Source organism: Eurosta solidaginis, chromosome 5 (genome assembly GCF_040869045.1).
Source record: "Eurosta solidaginis isolate ZX-2024a chromosome 5, ASM4086904v1, whole genome shotgun sequence".
Taxonomy (NCBI): domain Eukaryota; kingdom Metazoa; phylum Arthropoda; class Insecta; order Diptera; family Tephritidae; genus Eurosta; species Eurosta solidaginis.
The window spans coordinates 170,456,368-170,476,670 of NC_090323.1; the positions used below are offsets into that span (position 1 = coordinate 170,456,368).

Below are 20,303 nucleotides of genomic sequence, written 5' to 3' on the forward strand. Positions count from 1 at the left end.
GTATCAAATGAAAGCTGTTAATGAGTATTTTGAAAAGGAGTGATCCTTAGTTCCATAGGTGGACGCCGTTTCGAGATATCGCCATAAAGGTGGACCAGGGGTGTCTCTAGAATGTGTTTGTACGATATGGGAATCAAATGAAAGGTGTTACTGAGCATTTTAAGAGGGAGTGGGCATTAGGTCTATAGGTGGACGCCTTTTCGAGATATCGCCATTAGGGTGGGCCAGGGGTGACTCTAGAATGTTTGTACGATATGGGTATCAAACGAAAAGTGTTACTGAGCATTTTAAGAGGGAGTGGGCATTAGGTCTATAGGTGGACGCCTTTTCGAGATATCGTCATTAGGGTGGGCCAGGGGTGACTCTAGAATGTGTTTGTACGATATGGGTATCAAACGAAAGGTGTTACTGAGCATTTTAAGAGGGAGTGGGCATGAGGTCTATAGGTGGACGCCTTTTCGAGATATCGTCATTAGGGTGGGCCAGGGGTGACTCTAGAATGTTTGTACGATATGGGTATCAAACGAAAGGTGTTACTGAGCATTTTAAGAGGGAGTGGGCATTAGGTCTATAGGTGGACGCCTTTTCGAGATATCGCCATTAGGGTGGGCCAGGGGTGACTCTAGAATGTGTTTGTACGATATGGGTATCAAATGAATGGTGGTAATGAGTATTTTAAAAGAGAGTAATCCTTAGTTCTATAGGTGGACGCCTTTTGGAGATATCGCCATAAAGGTGGACCAAGGGTGACTCTAGAATGTTTGTACGATATGGGTATCAAACGAAAGGTGTTACTGATCATTTTAAGAGGGAGTGGGCATTAGGTCTATAGGTGGACGCCTTTTCGAGATATCGCCATTAGGGTGGGCCAGGGGTGACTCTAGAATGTTTGTACGATATGGGTATCAAACGAAAGGTGTTACTGAGCATTTTAAGAGGGAGTGGGCATTAGGTCTATAGGTGGACGCCTTTTCGAGATATCGCCATTAGGGTGGGCCAGGGGTGACTCTAGAATGTTTGTACGATATGGGTATCAAACGAAAGGTGTTACTGAGCATTTTAAGAGGGAGTGGGCATTAGGTCTATAGGTGGACGCCTTTTCGAGATATCGCCATTAGGGTGGGCCAGGGGTGACTCTAGAATGTGTTTGTACGATATGGATATCAAATTAAAGGTATTAATGAGGGTTTTAAAAGCGAGTGGCCCTTAGATGTATATGTGAAGGCGTTCTCGCGATATCGACCAAAATGTGGACCAGGTGACCCAGAAAATCATCTGTCGGGTACTGCTAATTTATTTATATATGCAATACCACTAACAGTATTCCTGCCAAGATTCCAAGGGATGTTGATTTCGCCTTGTAGAACTTTTTCATTTTCTTCTACATAATATGGTAGGTGTCACACCCATTTTACAAAGTTTTTTCCAAAGTTATATTTTGCGTCAATAAACCAATCCAGTTACCATGTTTCATCCCTTTTTTCGTATTTGGTATAGAATTATGGCTTTTTTTTCATTTTTCGTAATTTTCGATATCGATAAAGTGGGCGTGGTTATGGTCGGATTTCGGCCATTTTTTATACCAAGATAAAATGAGTTCAGATAAGTACGTGGGCTAAGTTTAGTAAAGATATATCGGTTTTTGCTCAAGTTATTGTGTTAACGGCCGAGCGGAAGGACAGACGGTGGACTGTGTATAAAAACTGGGCGTGGCTTCCACCGATTTCGCCTATTTTCACAGAGAACAGTTACTGTCATAGAATCTATGCCCTTCCCAAATCTGAGAAGGATTGGTAAATTTTTGTTCGACTTATGGCATTAAAAGTATTCTAAACAAACTAAGTGAAAATGGGCGGAGCCACGCCCATTTTGAAATTTTCTTTTATTTTTGTATTTTGTTGCATCACATCATTACTGGAGTTGAATTTTGACTTAATTTACTTATATACAGTAAAGATATTAAATTTTTTGTTAAAATTTGAATTTAAAAAAATTTTTTTTTAAAAAGTGGGCGTGTTCTTCATCCAATTTTGCTAATTTTTATTTAGCACATATATAGTAATAGTAGTAACGTTCCTGCCAAATTTCATCATGATATCTTCAACGACTGCCAAATTACAGCTTGCAAAACTTTTAAATTACCTTCTTGTAAAAGTGGGCGGTGCCACGCCCATTGTCCAAAATCTTACTAATTTTCTATTCTGCGTCATAACGTCAACCTATCTACCAAGTTTCATCGCTTTAACCGCCTTTGGCAATGAATTATCGCATTTTTTCCATAATATGGAGCATTTCCAAAGTAAAACGCTTATTATAGTTTTGTAATTTGTTTGGTTATTTGTTGGTATCGTTTGATATACCTGTTGGTCCGATTATTGTATTTGTGTTTGATTGTATGGTACACTTTGAATGTGTTGATGTTTTCTCGGTGTGCTCTCCGTTTAAACATATTGCTGATTTTTGATAGCCTTGTAAGTACTTATTATTGTAAAAAATTTTTAATGAGCTGATAAGCCTTAGTTAAATAAAACACAATATTTAAAGTTGTGTTTTAGTATTACTTCGTCGATATTTCGATTTCAGTCTGAAATCATCTTCAGGACTGTCAAACACAAATAGAAAAAAGGACTATTAGAATAATATTCTATTTTGCATATAGGTATATAATAAAGGAACTTACACATATGACTATGTTTGATCGACTGATCAGATGTTCAAAAATTAAGTATAATAAAGCATAAGAAGGAATGTAAACAATAGAAAATACCGCAAGTGTAAACAAATTTTTGCAATAACAATAATACATAGGACAAAGAACAATAAGACAGAAAAAAATGCATGAGCCATAACTATGGTGTTTAGTTGTTGCCATTGGATAGATTTTTAGCGGGATATTGGCTGGACGCTGTTTGAATTTGCTGAGCACCGTGAAGCTTCCACTGCATGTTGTTGTTTCAGCAATAGATGTCGATATGCATATGCACATTGGTCGGTGTCGCTTTTAAAATTCATTCTCTTATCATTAGGTGTGCTCATAATATGGAGCATTTCCAAAGTAAAACGCTTATTATAATGTTTCTCAATATCCAAAATAGAAACATTTCTGAAGTCAGGATAGTGACCAGTATCCTTACAATGCGCTGTCAAGGCCGTCTTATTGTCCGAAACATTGTGTCTAAGCTTTATATTGGACTTATGACCGGAAATCCTTGTCTTTAGCTTTAATTTGGTTGTCCCCACATATACCTTATCGCATAAGTGGGACCCGTCACCGCTGCATGTAATTTTATAAATGATGTTGGATTTCTCACCTTTCGAGATTCTGTCCTTAGTATTGGTGTAAACCTGTCGTAACGTATTGTTATATGTGAACGCTAGTGTAATTTTCTCTTTATCATATAATTGCGATGTCTTTATTCTCTGCGATATTCCTGGAACATATACTATAGACTTGTATATTTTATTTTTCGTTTCACGTGTTACCTCATCACTAGAGGTTCTAATTTTGAAATTTCGTATGAGTTTGTTGATGAGATTACTGGGGAATTCATTTTCTTTATAATCGCAATATTCTTTCCGTGGTATATTATGTCGCTAATAGTGAGTACCCTACTGATGAAGTTTTTGGCTGTATTTAAAATTGTTTTCCTTTCATGGTGTGAGTTATAGTTAATTAATCTTCCCGAAGCTGTGGGTTTTTTGTACCAGTCAAAATATATTTTATTGTTGTGCGTGTTTATTAGCGTGTCAAGGTATGGTAGTTGACCGTCTTTTTCGACCTCCACTGTAAATCTGATGTTCTTGTTGTAGCTGTTGAGTTCCTTCAGCATATTCTCTACTTCATCCATTTTGACAATCGCAAATAAATCATCTACATATTTAGTTAGTAGGCGTGGTTTACATTTGGCTTCCATCTCAAATCTTGTTAGCAGCTCTTCCATGACGATGTCTGCTATGACCGGGGAGGCCAATAAGTCCAATATAAAGCTTAGAAACAATGCTTCGGACAATAAGACGGCCTTGACAGCGCATTGTAAGGATACTGGTCACTATCCTGACTTCAGAAATGTTTCTATTTTGGATATTGAGAAACATTATAATAAGCGTTTTACTTTGGAAATGCTCCATATTATGAGCACACCTAATGATAAGAGAATGAATTTTAAAAGCGACACCGACCAATGTGCATATGTATATCGACATCTATTACTGAAACAACAACAACATGCAGTGGAAGCTTCACGGTGCTCAGCAAATTCAAACAGCGTCCAGCCAACATCCCGCTAAAAATCTATCCAATGACAACAACTAAACACCATAGTTATGGCTCATGCATTTTTTTTCTGTCTTATTGTTCTTTGTCCTATGTATTATTGTTATTGTAAAAATTTTTTTACACTTGCGGTATTTTTTATTGTTTACGTTCCTTCTTATGCTTTATTATACTTAATTTTTGAACATCTGATCAGTCGATCAAACATAGTCATATGTGTAAGTTCCTTTATTATATACCTATATGCAAAATAGAATATTATTCTAATAGTCCTTTTTTCTATTTGTGTTTGACAGTCCTGAAGATGATTTCAGACTGAAATCGAAATATCGACGAAGTAATACTAAAACACAACTTTAAATATTGTGTTTTATTTAACTAAGGCCTATCAGCTCATTAGAAATTTTTTACAATAATAAGTACTTACAAGGCTATCAAAAATCAGCAATATGTTTAAACGGTGAGCACACCGAGAAAACATCAACACATTCAAAGTGTACCATACAATCAAACACAAATACAATAATCGGACCAACAGGTATATCAAACGATACCAACAAATAGTCAAACAAATTACAAAACTATCCCAGTCGACCAAGTTTTTGGAGAGGTTCAAGCGGAGCGGACTAACACCCAATTTTATTAGTGATGCAACAAAAACCATTATGTACATCATAAGCAACAACACCAGCAGCAGCAGGATACCAAGTAAGTTCACCAACAGAGTGTCCACATATATTAGCAAAGTGCAAATAAAATTATTAAACATCATAATATGTATCAAACATGAACTCCTAAGACAAAAAAGGAGGGAATCGGAAAAAATGAAAACATAGATTTCTCATATACTTGACTTGCATCACTCAACAAAGTTTTTCGACAGTGAAAATGTACTGCTGGACAAACTTACCAACAATATCAAAAAGACACAAACCAACAAGTACGAAAAACTAAGCCAAAAATAAATGGAAAAATTAAATATTAGGGTAGTCCCACAATGGTTTCGAAACCTAACACCGATAGAAATCCCACACAACATACAGTGGCTATTATCCCTTGGCCCAAAATACGCCCTTGCGTCCGATAATGAGAAGTTTCCATTGTTTAAGTTTATAGAAGACGTGGAGAACATCATCCAAACTGTAAAAGATAGAGATATGCAAGAAATAGCCAGAAATAATTTCACGACACTAATACAGGATCACTTAAAGAAAAAGACGACTTCATTCCGAGACAAGTTTATATGCCAAACCTTAGAAGACACAAAACGGCTCCTCAAACAAAACAAACAGTTAATCATACTTAATGCCGACAAGGGCAATGTTACGGCTGTCATGGACAAAAAAGAATACGACTCAAAAATACAGACCGTAGTCAACGACATCTCTACCTACAGGGTTTTAAAACGCGATCCGACTAACAAATTACAGGAGAAAAACAATGAATTAGTACAATGAATGTTCAACAATGGCAATATAGATGCCCAAGAAAAGAAATTTCTACTATGTAAAAACGCAAACACACCGAGAATTTACGGATTACCAAAAATCCACAAAGAAAATATACCTGTACGGCCTATATGCTCCTCGATTGAATCCCCGTCATACAATTTATGTAAATATGTCGTGAAAATTCTTGAAAATGTTACTATGTCGTCCAAGTATAATGTTAAGGACTCGGCAGAATTTAAAAACAAAGTGGGGGACACGTACATATATGATGATGAATGCTTGGTGTCCTTCGACGTAGTCTCCCTGTTCCCAAGCATTCCAGTTGATGTGGCCTTGGAAATCATTTCTTCAAAGTGGGATGAAATAAAAGAGTACACAACATTAACAAGGGAACTTTTTTTAACGATTGTCAAATTTTGTATAAAGGAGAATAGATATTTCAAATACAATGAAAAGATATATGAACAACGGACAGGAATGCCCATGGGTTCCCAGCCTCCACGGTCATAGCAGACATCGTCATGGAAGAGCTGCTAACAAGATTTGAGATGGAAGCCAAATGTAAACCACGCCTACTAACTAAATATGTAGATGATTTATTTGCGATTGTCAAAACGGATTAAGTAGAGAATATGCTGAAGGAACTCAACAGCTACAACAAGAACATCAGATTTACAGTGGAGGTCGAAAAAGACGGTCAACTACCATACCTTGACACGCTAATAAACACGCACAACAATAAAATATTTTTTGACTGGTACAAAAAACCCACAGCTTCGGGAAGATTAATTAACTACAACTCACACCATGAAAGGAAAACAATTTTAAATACAGCCAAAAACTTCATCAGTAGGGTACTCACTATTAGCGAAAGAATATACCACGGAAAGAATATTGCGATTATAAAGAAAACTCTAGAAGAAAATGAATTCCCCAGTAATCTCATCAACAAACTCATACGAAATTTCAAAATAAGAACCTCTAATGATGAGGTAACACGTGAAAGGAAAAGTAAAATATACAAGTCTATAGTAGATGTTCCAGGAATATCGGAGAGAATAAAGACATCGCAATTATATGATACAGAGAAATTTACACTAGCGTTCACATATAACAATACGTTACGACAGGTTTACAGCAATACTAAGGACAGAATCTCGAAAGATGAGAAATCCAACATCATTTATAAAATTCCATGCAGCGGTGACGGGTCCCACTTATGCGATAAGGTATATGTGGGGACAACCAAATTAAAGCTAAAGACAAGGATTTCCGGTCATAAGTCCAATATAAAGCTTAGAAACAATGCTTCGGACAATAAGACGGCCTTGACAGCGCATTGTAAGGATACTGGTCACTATCCTGACTTCAGAAATGTTTCTATTTTGGATATTGAGAAACATTTGCCCCTATTATGAGACAAATTCGATCTTCGACCGTGGTCGAAAGAGCTGATCGAACGAATTTTCATTCGGTATTACGACGCGCGTTCGATGAAGGCAAGCATTATTGTGAATTTTGATAAATTCAAAACTTCACAATAGCACATTTCCAATACTCTGTCAAATAAAATAGAATAAATAAACAAAAGCAGAACTAGTTATTAAATGCAAATATTAAAAATAAAAGTATGACTACAACGGAATTGTGGTTTGATGATTCGTCAGATGAAGAGGAAAGCTTACTGGAGCTAGCCAGAAGTAGGAGACGGGTAAGATGCTTTAAATCCTTTGGAAGTGAATTCCACCACGTAAGTGTGGCTTTCTAAATAAGTTGTTAAATTGTTGAAATTATAAGTTTTCTTTATAGATTTATTCAAAATTTCAGACTGTCCAAAGAAGCGTTCATGGACTTGTTGTCCAGTACAGATGAACTGCTGCAGGAATGCACAAGAGCCGAGTCTTTTCCTAATATTTTTTTAATTTTGGCAACAGTTCCCCGATTTTGCGCTCAGGGATCCTACCAACCGAGCGTTGGAAACGAAAATGCACTCGGACTTGCCCAGCCGACTGTGTCTGTGGTGCTATCAAAGGTGTTGAATGTCTTGGAAAATTTTAATATTTAAAATTGGAAAATTTTAAATTTTAATAAAATTGAATTACGAGGAGGCTGAGCTGCATCAAGCAAAGTTACATTTCTATAATGTGCAAGTTCCTTTGCTATATGGGGATTTTGTTCCATAATTGAAACCAGTCTTTCAAGCTGTTGCTTTGTACTCACGACCTTGGACCTATATAAAATTAATTCAAAAAGTTTAAAATTACTAGTAGGTAGTAAAAAAGTAGAACATAAATACAAAAAATTTACATTTTATACAATTCTTTTTCTATTCGATACAGCAGCGACTACAAATTTCTATTCGCTTGAAAATTAGATACACAACGAAAATTTCGACAGAGATGAGTTGTCATAATACCAATTTCAAATTCGATTTTCGATGTTCGATAGCCAGCGAAGATCGAATAATGCTCATAATAGGGGCCATTATAATAAGCGTTTTACTTTGGAAATGCTCCATATTATGAGCACACCTAATGATAAGAGAATGAATTTTAAAAGCGACACCGACCAATGTGCATATGCATATCGACATCTATTGCTGAAACAACAACAACATGCAGTGGAAGCTTCACGGTGCTCAGCAAATTCAAACAGCGTCCAGCCAACACATCCCGCTAAAAATCTATCCAATGACAACAACTAAACACCATAGTTATGGCTCATGCATTTTTTTCTGTCTTATTGTTCTTTGTCCTATGTATTATTGTTATTTGCAAAAATTTGTTTACACTTGCGGTATTTTCTATTGTTTACATTCCTTCTTATGCTTTATTATACTTAATTTTTGAACATCTGATCAGTCGATCAAACATAGTCATATGTGTAAGTTCCTTTATTATATACCTATATGCAAAATAGAATATTATTCTAATAGTATTTTTTCTATTTGTGTTTGACAGTCCTGAAGATGATTTCAGACTGAAATCGAAATATCGACGAAGTAAAACTAAAACACAACTTTAAATATTGTGCTTTATTTAACTAAGGCCTATCAGCTCATTAAAATTTTTTTATTTTATTAATTATTGTGTGAATTTGTCTTCTTCAGGCAGTGAAAGACAAAAATTGTATATGGAAGTGAATGTAAGAATGTTGGACATCGAAATATGATAGAGATCACAAATATTTCTTACAAAAAATAGATATGCAACCCCGAAAATGTATGGTACATATAATAATTAAAACCAATATTGAAAAAATAAATAAAAAATTAAAATAATTATTAAAAAAAAAAAAAATGGGGTGCGAGCCAGTGTCCTTGAGGTGTCAAATAAATGGCTATTCCTATTCCAAACGGAAAATTTTGGACTGCAAAATTAGTGATATTAAAAGTTATTGATTAAAAAAAAACAATTATTCAAAATATGTATTTGAAAAATAAAAAACTAAATAAATTGCGATGCGATTCCGTGCCTTTGGCAGATAGAAAAATAGCTTTTGGACTGAAGTTTCCGCCTCTTTTACTCCTTCCCATTTCATTGAGATCACTTCACATCAAACAATTGGAGGGTTCTGGGATCGCGCCCCAATAATTAGAATTTTCTTTTAATTTTTATTTATTTTTTTTTCTTATATTTCTTTTAAGTTTTTATTTTTTTTATTAATTATTGTGTGAATTTTTCTTCTTCATACAGCGAAAGATAAAAATTGTATATAGAAGTGAAAGTAAGAATGTTGGACATCGAAACATAATAGAGATCACAAATATTTCTTACAAAAAAATAGATATGCAACCCCGAAAATGTATGGTACATATAATAATTACAACTAATATTGAAAAAATTAAAATAAACATAAAAAAAAAAACAAGAAATGGGGTTGCGAGCCAGGGTCCTTACGATGTCAAATAAACGGCTATACCTATTCCAAACGGAAAATTTTGGACTGCAAAATTATTGATGGGATAGTAATTAAAAAGTTCACATCAAACAATTGGAGGATCTTGGGTCGCACCCCAATAATTGGAGTTTTCTTTTAATTTGAATTTTAAATTTTTATTGTTTTTTTTAAGTATTTATTTTTTAAATTTTATTTTATTAATTATTATGCGAATTTTACATCGACTGCAGATAGTGAAAGACAAAAATTGTATATAGAAGTGAATTTGAGATCGAAAAAACCTAGTGATGTGAAAATCGAAAATAATAAGAGAAGAAAAAGTTACAATAAAATAAAATAAATAAAAAATCGAAAAATTTGTGGTGCGAACTGGAGCGTAAGCGTGATAGTGGAATACAACCGCAACTAAGAGTTGACACGCTTGTCACTTTTGGCCCTTTTGTATAGGTTTGGCTTTTCCTACATTGGCCCTCTTTATGAAGAGGGCGAAATAATGAGATTTATTTTCTCTAGAACTTATACACGGTTAGAAAATTGAAACCAAATTATAAATTTAAAATTTCGTAATTTTATACACTATTTTTAAATTGTTTCGATTTAAAATTTAAATAAAAAACAATATGTTTAAAAAATATAAAAATAGGAACTTGTTGGCACTTCTGGTTTTAAAACAAAACGTAAAGGTTTTAACTCACTGCAGAAAATGTAAACACTACAAATTTCATTTATGAGTACTGCAAGTCAGATATTTTTCACAACCTAATTGTTATATAGTAGCCGTGTTTTTTAACACGCGTATATCCGTTTACGCTTAAACTTTATATTGACTGCTAAGAGACAAACTATAAATACACCTCTGAAATTGCTGCGCATAAATTTTGTCCTACTAAATTTCAATACGCATTATACTCAGATGTAACTGAAATATGTGTCTTTGTTTCACCCTGTACACTAATTCTATGTATTATATGTGTGTCCACAATTCATCGCAACTGATTCAGCTATATGTTATACCCTATGGCCATCAGAGCGTTGCGTCTCCGCTTTTCGCTACACCCTGTTGCTGTAGCTAGTTGTTTTACCACAGCCGCTAGATGGGTCTCCTAAGCATTATCTAAGCGAAGATAGGCGTTTTTTAACACGCGCAAACGAAACGTATACGCGCGTGTTAAAAAACACGGCTAGTGTTATGATATGTTTGATTACACAGGTATTATAATACCTCAGTGGGTGAAGCGCGCTACTCTGATCTAGAGAACTTCGACTCGAATCCAGCCGACGAAGCACACCAGTTTTATTTTTTCTTCCAATATGACTGCAGACCAAGTTCTAACGCCCTCATTTTCACAAAAAGTGGTATAATCTGACTTCTAGACTAAATTTGGTTTGGTCATATACATGTATTGTACAATAGTTCTAGGTTTGGGCTCAAACTCAAAATTGTTAACCAAAACTATGTATTTTATTTAGTAATATGGCTCAAAGAACAAAAACATTTGGTGACATGATTTTTACCTTATTTGGAGCCCTGGCTGTAAGCGATTGACGTAGGCACTTCGTTCACTATTATTAATATTTACAATAACCAATCATTTACATTGTTGAAATATTTACATATAGCGAAAAAGCAAACAATGAAGGAAATGAAAAAAAAGTGTTGGCAAATAATAATTCATCAGTCTTAAATGAGGTAATCTAATGAAACTCGGGGAATTTCGAGTTTAGAGTCCCTGAAAGGTACAGGAAAAGGTGGCGAATTCTTATGAATGCATGCTAAGCAAAACATATAGAAAGTTGAAGAGTTATGCCTAAAAGAGTAAATAAGTCAGTAAAGATCTTTAGACGCTTTAACTTGAAAAAATGTTCTTACATTTTTCTGTTTTAACGATTTGTAAACATGTGTTTTGATTTCATTACATCGATTTATTCTCTTTCATGCAATTAATTCCAAATATTTATGAGTCTACCTGTTCATAGAATGTGTGTTAATTTGTAATGAAAGGTCTGTACAATTTTAATGGAAGCTTTGTCATTGCCTGCATATTGTGCCTTGGCCTAGGTTAACTAATACTATTTGCGGAAGTACTTACTATGTTTACAATATTTCTAGGTGAAGGAATAGTTTTAAAGTACTAAAACAAAAAAGGAAAAACCTGAAAAACTTTGAACTATTAAGGTATGCACAATATTTAAGAAAGAAGCAGAATATGTACACATACAGTTGGGAACAGGAAAATAACAGCAAAAATTATTAGAAAATTGTATGTACTATTTGCTTCTTATTATTTAAAAATAATAATCAAGTGCAGTATGTACTATGTACATATGTATATGATATGCGAACTAATTACAAAATCTATTTCGAAAAAGTTCGAAAATTCGAAGTGTTTAAAACCCTTCATCAAACCGGACTCGGACTTTTTTACATATATGTAAAAAGAAAAAGTTATGCTCATCTTGTATGAAAGAAAATGTAGAGCACCCTTAAACAATTTTTTTTAATTAAAGAGAGCTTCGCGGGATTTCAAACTTGTACTTTGTTAGACAATAATTAGTTGGACTATGAAAACAGTTTACTCAATACAAATCTGCATTCATGTTTTAAATAATTCTAGAAATTTTTACATTTAATTAACGTTAAGTGAGCGAAACCCTTCGGTCGATTAAAAAATTAATAGTTAGATAATTTGTCGCAAATTGTTCGATAATTTGTTGCGCAGGGAAAAAAAACCGCGCGTTTCTTAGTGCTTTTTTGGGCTGCTTCGCTGAGTAGACGTGAAGTTAGCGAAGCACCCTCGTAAAAATTTACTTAGACTTCTCTGATCGAAATGCGACTTAGCTGGCATTTAGGTGTGTATCAGTCGCTAATTAGTATGGGTTTTGACATTAACTAAATGGTAAGTGGCCTGTTTCTCCTCACAGTTGACCTTCCACGGTACTCCTTTACTCATAAAATTCTGTAAATATATTTCGTCTTGAGAAAAATATATAGATCTTTATGAGAAGTTTCTTATTTCGGTGGGGTAGTTCATGTCGAAAACTATAATTATGATGACATTTCCTGGATGAGCAATTAAACGTTCCAAGTTAGTTATAATAACAACAAATGTAACTACGTAAACTTATCAGCCAATAACAGCTTTAAGAATTTATTAAACATCAAAATATTTTTTCGATGCCGCATTTCGATCGGAGAAGTCTAAGTCCGTTTCTTCGAAGTAGACATGACATTATAAAAAAATAAAAAGCAACTAATAAGAAACTAATACACAAAAAATAGCACCATTTCCCATTTTATTCTGTGAAAGGTATCAGTTTTTATACTCAGCGTGCTTTGCACAGAGAGTATATTAACTTTGACTGGATAACGATTGGTTGTACAGGTATAAAGGAATCGATATAGATATAGACTTCCATATATCAAAATCATCAGTATCGAAAAAAAATTTGATTGAGCCATGTCCGTCCGTCTGTCCGTTAACACGATAACTTGAGTAAATTTTGAAGTATCTTGATGAAATTTGGTATGTAGGTTCATGGGCACTCATCTCAGATCGCTGTTTAAAATGAACGATATAGGACTATAACCACGCCCACTTTTTAGATATCGAAAATTTCGAAAAACCGAAAAATGCGATAATTCATAACCAAAGACGAACAAAGCGATAAAACTTGGTAGGTGGGTTGACCTTATGACGCAGAATAGAAAATTAGTAAAATTTTGGACAATGGGCGTGGCATCGCCCACTTTTAAAAGAAGGTAATTTAAAAGTTTTGCAAGCTGTAATTTGGCAGTCGTTGAAGGTATCATGATGAAATTTGGCAGGAACGTTACTACTATTACTATATATGTGCTTAATAAAAATTAGCAAAATCAGATGAAGAACACGCCCACTTTTAAAAAAAAAAATTTTTAAGTCAAATTTTAACAAAAAATTGGATACCTTTACAGTATGTAAGTAAATTATGTTAACATTCAACTCCACTAATGATATGGTGTAACAAAATACAAAAATAAAATAAAATTTCAAAATGGGCGTGGCTCCGTCCTTTTTCATTTTATTTGTCTAGAATACTTTTAATGCCATAATTCGAATTAAAATTTACCAATCCTTGTGAAATTTGGTAAGTGCATAGCTTCTATGATGACAACTGTTTTCTGTGAAAATGGGCGAAATCGGTTGAAGCCACGCCCAGTTTTTATACACAGTCGACCGTCTGTCCTTCCGCTCGGCCGTTAACACGTTAACTTGAGCAAAAATCGATATATCTTTACTAAACTAAGTTCACGTACTTATCTGAACTCACTTTATCTTGGTATCAAAAATGGGCGAAATCCAACTATGACCACGCCCGGTTTTTCGATATCGAAAATTACGAAAAATGAAAAAATGCCATAATTCTATACCAAATACGAAAAAGGGATGTAACATGGTAATTGGATTGGAATTATTGACGCAAAATATAGCTTTAGAAAAAATTTTGTACAATGGGTGTGACACCTACCATATTAAGTAGAAGAAAATGAAAAAGTTCTGCAGGGAGAAATCAAAAGCCCTTAGAATCTTGGCAAGAATACTGTTCGTGGTATTACATATATAAATAAATTAGCGGTAGCCGGCAGATGATGTTCTGTGTCGCCCTGGTCCACATTTTGGTCGATATCTCGAAAACGCCTTCACATATACAACTACCACCATTCCCTTTTAAAACCCTCATTAATACCTTTAATTTGATACCCATATCGTACAAACATATTCTAGAGTCACCACCTAGAGGCCCACCTTTATGGCGTTATCTCGAAAAGGCGTCCACCTATAGAACTAAGGCCCACTCCCTTTTAAATAATCATTAACACCTTTCATGTGATACCCATATCGTACAAACGCATTCTAGAGTCACCCCTGGTCCACCTTTATGGCGATATCTGGAAGAGACATCCACCTACAGAACTAAGGCCCACACCCCTGGTCCACCTTTATGGCGATATCCCGAAATGGCGTCCACCTATAGAACTATGGCCCACTCCCTTTCAAAATACTCTTTAATACCTTCCATTTGAAACCCATGTCATACAAACACACTCCAGGGTTACCCTAGATTCATTTTCCTACATGGTGATTTTCCCTTATTTTGTCTCCAAAGCTCTCAGCTGAGTATATAATGTTCGGTTACACCCGAACTTAGCCTTCCTTACTTGTTACTCTTCGCAACTAGTTAGCGAATAATTTGCGACCAAGGACCGACCTGTAAATTTTTTATTTGATCCGCCGAAGGTGCATCGCTTTCCTAAACAATTTTGGACTAGATTTTAAAACTAAGAATATTAAAGTTAAAAAAATAAATTATAGACTAAAATGACTAATAAAGTGTGTTAATAATATTTGCTACTGTTTCTATGTTCACAACTGGAGTTGACCATTTTAAAAACAGCAACTGTTTTAATATCTCATATCACAATTTTAGCAATCTTAAAAAGCAAAACTTCGAAACCCCGAGATTAACTGGCAGTTTTTAAGATAACGAGGTCCAAGTGCTTTAGATTATCCCTTAACATTAACTGTTATAGTCTTGCCAGAAAACAAAATTTATTACACAGAAGAGGATTTTTTTCATTAATTTTGAATTAGTATACTAATTCTAAGTATTTAAGCTGTAATAAAATGTGATAATTAGAAGTGAGCCATAAAATGCTATAGAATATGATAATGATATAGGGTGGAATGGGGTAATGTGGGAACTAATAATATTTTTAGCACTGGCGGTAGCAATACAATTCTTATGTCCATAAAAGTAATTTACGAAAAATTAACAGACGCTAAAATACTTATTTTACTCGGATACATGTTACTTCAATATCTCGTACCCGTTTGGATAAATGGAACCAAAATGTCACCCTGGTAGGCTTTTATTGGGGACTCACAAAAATGACTAAATTTAAAAAAAATCAAGAAATTAAGATAATGTATCAACAATTTCGATATCTCGATATGGTCGGGAGACAACGAAAAAAACTTCTTGCGCATGAAATTCACGCTATTTTGATTTTTATATAGACCACCACAAAGTGCGGGTTTGACACCAAATTTTTTTTGGGCGTACAGTTTGTCAAACAAAAATTTTTTTTAAATTCATACATTTTTTGATAAATAAATGGGCTTTATTTTAAGAAAAACAAGTAAGGAAGGCTAAGTTCGGGTGTAACCGAACATTACATACTCAGCTGAGAGCTTTGGAGACAAAATAAGGGAAAATCACCATTCATTTGATCATTACGATATTTCTGTCAGGCTGCCTACCTAACATTCATATTTCATGTAATTTTTTGATAGCAAAATATTTTAACGTAGGAGCAGTTTTTAAATTCATGGATTACAGATGTTTTATGAGTATTTTCAAGCTAAGATTTGTATTGCCAAACGTGAGTAAAATGAAAAATGTATCAAAATAGAACGTTAATGAATTCAGATATGTGTTTGCTTTATAGTACATTTGAAAATGTTTGTGTTTAGTTCGAAAATATAAAATTTTTTTGTGACTGAAAAACTCATAGCTTTTTCAATACGAAAAAATAAAACGTCAAATAAAACTACAGTGCAGGTTATTATATGAAATTTAATAAATCTCTACAGTTACAGCTCTAGGTGTAGATATGCTCTTATTAGACGCAAAACGCCGCATATGTCAAAACTTAAAGTGTGTGGAATCTTTTTAGACGCGTTCAACAGAGCTCTTTTGATAATATTGGATTTAGTGAACTTTTTAATACTACTTGTATCTTGACTTACCTAGGACGATTTTGCATAAAATGTTGCCCGCCAAATATGACCAGCATATAAATGCCACAATAATAAAATACCCAAGTCCAATTTTCGACCATCCATTTTCGTGTGCGTTGGTGGATAAAATCATTTTCGAAATCGAAAATGTATGAATAATTCGGTGTAACGCTTATATCCATGTTTATCTTTTATTTTGTTTTACTTTTATTAATTTTGTTTTCTATTATTGACTTGATGACTCTTTGGAACGTTTGCAGTAATTTTTTTTTTTTTTTTGATTGTTAATTTTTAATGGTTTCTATGAACCTTACCTTAGTAGGCGTTTATTTCTTTTTGTTTTCTTTTATTTTTCACTTGTTTATATATATATTTGTTTGCGGCTATGCGTGTTGAATGCAATTTTCTACACAAAAATTTCTTTCCAAATTATGTTGACACTACACGGATTTTGATTGTTATTTGACGACGGCTGCTGCGTGTTAGTTCTAGAATTAAATTATAGAAAAATACTTGAAAATTAGTAAAATTGCTAGTAGCTGAAAGCGTAAAAATAAAAAAAATCATGTTATTATCTAATATAATTAGTAGCGTAAATTCAAACATATTAATGAGGCCAATCGAAAATAGAAAAGAAAGTAATTTAATAATATTGTGAGTTCAGTAGATATAGTAATAGTGCTTCTGCTGCTATTTGGACTAGGAGGAGATTCCGATGTTCTCTAGACTGGGTTGAAAAAAGCTGAGAAGGTAACACTGTCAAACAAATAAGGCCACACATAAAATGAATGTTTTCGAAAAAAAAGAGTTCTGAAAGTCCACTTCTTAAATAGAAGCTTATGTTGAGACGGTCTCAAAACATAAATTTGGTTTTTTATCGTGTAAATACAGCCAAAATCGTTTTATCATAACTTGGGTTTGACATGGTTTTGATCTATGGAAGCTCTACAGATGGACGAACACCTTCCGAACATGTGTTTATATATTCGGTATTTGATGTTGCAATAAGTTCAGCACATCCTCCGGCGCTCGGCGCTCTATCCACATCCTCAAACCGTGTCTTGCCTTTGGAGGTTGCAAAATCTCCCTTTTGTCATTTCGATACCGTTGTAGTTGCACCTTATAAACTCAACCTCATTGTGGAAGTGTAAGTTTTATAGTCCCGGCTAGCTTGCTTCACTGTTCTGGTGCTGCAGAACTTATTTTTAGACCATTATTTATAATACGAGCCGGACCCGTGCGCATCTTGCGCAACCGATATAAAGTCGTCCCGATCAGACAAATCTCTCGATCTAAACGCCGCTAGCATCTCCAATTGTGCCACTCTTCTACTTCGTGGTTTTCCAATTGTTTGTATGCGGTAGATGGTATCACTGATCTTCTTCACAACTTTGTACGGGCCTTCCTAAATGCTCCGAAATTTGGATGGAACACCTTTCCGACGGTGAGTGTTGTATAACAGTACCAAATCTCCCGCCAAGAAACCTTCCGAATTATTGTTCTCATCGTACTACTCATTACCCTGGTTCGTTCCCTCACACTCTGTTGTTTGGCCAATGAACTACTTCGTAGAGCTTGCGCTTGACGGATTTGCTTCGCATAATCAGTATCGTTCCGACGCTTCACAACAGTAATGTACCCTGGCTTGAAACCACCCTTGCATTCTTTCTGCGAAATTCTTTCCTTCATTTTAGTACGTCCGTAGAGCTTGCGCTTGACGGATTTGCTTTGCATAATCAGTATCGTTCCGACGCTTCACAGCAGTAATGTGGCCTGGCTTGAAACCACCCTTGCATTCTTCTGCGAAATTCTTTCCTTCGTTTTAGTACGTCCGTTAGGGCTTTAATGCCAGTGTTTCTCTCACAGGTACCTTCGGTTTTATTTGTTTGGCCCATTTCTTCCATCAACCTTTGCTCGCTCTACTTTTCTTGACTTTCGTGGTCTCTGTCGAATCTCCTCCACGAGCACTCGCTTACTGCTGAACCCTTTTTCCAAACTGAAGTTAAGTGGCACATCCTAGTTCTCATAATGCATCACCCTTCTCTGCATATCGATCCTGATGTCATGGTCAACCAAGAAGTCCACTCCCAATATGACTTCATCAACAATCTCTGCCATGAATTTGTGTAGAACCATGACCTTCCCAATTAAGACTTCACATATCACTTCTCCCTGGACTTGGTTATACTCGCCTGTGACCGTACGCAACCTTGTTCCAGGTAACGGTTTTATTCTCCTGTTGAACAAGTTAGATCGGATTAAGGAATGAGATGCACCCGTATCTACAGTCAGTATACGCTCCTTGCCATCGACATTCCCTCTGACGATAAGACTGCTTGATTTCCTTCCAATTTGCGACACAGATATCACAGGACATTCAATAGCTGGAGATAGCTCTCGATCTCTACATCTTACTCGCTCTTGCTCATCCCCTCCAGCTTTGTTATTAAAACCGCTCATGCTGTTGCACCCACTAGAATCAAGATCGCAATGACGTGCAATGTGACCGGGCTTCCCGCATTTGATAACTCTCTCACTCCGCTTTTGCGATCCTTCCAGCGCCTCCAATATTGCGTCTACCCACTCTGAAGCGACGCTGTTTCCTGAATCAGAGCTTGTGAAACCGTTTCTGCGAATGTTGGCTTTGGGTTTGCGTATGAAGCTCGCTTTTTTTCGACGTCCCGTATGCCATTTATAAAGCTCTGAATCTTTACCCTTTCAGTGTATTCCACGGGTGCGTCCGCATTCGCTAAATGTGCCAGCCTTTCAACATCCGACGCAAACTCTTGCAATGTTTCACCACGCCTCTGGAAGCGGTTCAGTAACTGCATTTGGTATATCTGTCTCCTATGCTCAGTTCCGTATCGTCTCTCTAGAGCGCCCATCAATGCTTCATAACAGTTCCGTTCGCCCTCTGGAATGGTTTGTAAAATCTCAGCTGCAGGCCCTTTCAATGCCATGAACAGTGCAGCAACTTTATCTTCAGCATTCCAGTTGGTCACAGTTGCGGTCTTCTCAAATTGTAGCTTAAAGACCTGGAAAGGAACAGATCGGTCAAAAGATGTATTTTTTACCTTCGGATTGCTTGCTGAAACAGCTGGGCGATTTAGTTGCAGCTCCTGTATACGACCTCTCAAAGCATCCACCTCGGCCTCGATTTTTTCCTCAAACTGCGTTATTTTCTCGTCCATACGCACTTCGAGTTTTGATGATATACGCGCCTCTTGCGCTTCGAGTTGTACTGTTATGCGTGTCTCTTGTTCTTTCAGTTGTGCTCCCATCTTTGATGTAATCTGTGTCGACATTTCTGAAATACGTGTTTCTTGTGCTTCAATCTTCGATGTTATGCGTGTCTCCTGTGATTCCAGTTGAGATGCCATATATGTTTTCTGTTCTTCCAGTTGAGTTTACATCTTGGATGTTATACGTGTCTCCTGTGATTCCAGTTGAGATGCCATTGTCGATGTTTGAGCAGATATTGCAGCCAAAATCATGTTCAAGTCTGTGCTCGTAACTGTCTGCGATGTTTCATTTTTCTCTTAAATTTTTGTTGTCGTCTCGTCGACATCGAGATGAAAGACATAATCTTCCACGTTAATTCCTTCTACTTCCATTGCCTCTCGTAGCCATGCCTGAAGTTCGAGTTTAACGCCGCTTGTATTCAATCCACGGCTGTCCAACTCCTTCTTCAGTTGCTGGATCTTCAATTCACTTAACTTTGCCGTGTCCTTGTTGTATTCGAAATCTTCAGAATTTATTAAACAATTCCTCTTCTGACACCAATTTACTGCAACTCCTCTTATTTGCAACCTTCTGCTAAGTTCGAATCACTAAACTGTTGAATAAATAAAATAAAAATAAAAAATAATGCAAAATGGCCTTTATTCAAGTACTTTCAAT

At 35.5% G+C, this 20,303-nt stretch overlaps 1 protein-coding gene across 1 annotated transcript in view; it reads right to left on the minus strand.

The window, feature by feature from the left end:
- Positions 1-16,889, minus strand: part of Baldspot (elongation of very long chain fatty acids protein baldspot) — a 164,419-nt gene extending 147,530 nt beyond the window's left edge. Inside the window, exon 1 of the mRNA XM_067757100.1 lies at positions 16,413-16,889. Coding sequence (XP_067613201.1) covers positions 16,413-16,585 — 173 coding nt within the window. The 5' untranslated portion in view covers positions 16,586-16,889. The remainder of the gene's footprint in view (positions 1-16,412) is intronic.
- Positions 16,890-20,303: the final 3,414 nt, after the last annotated feature.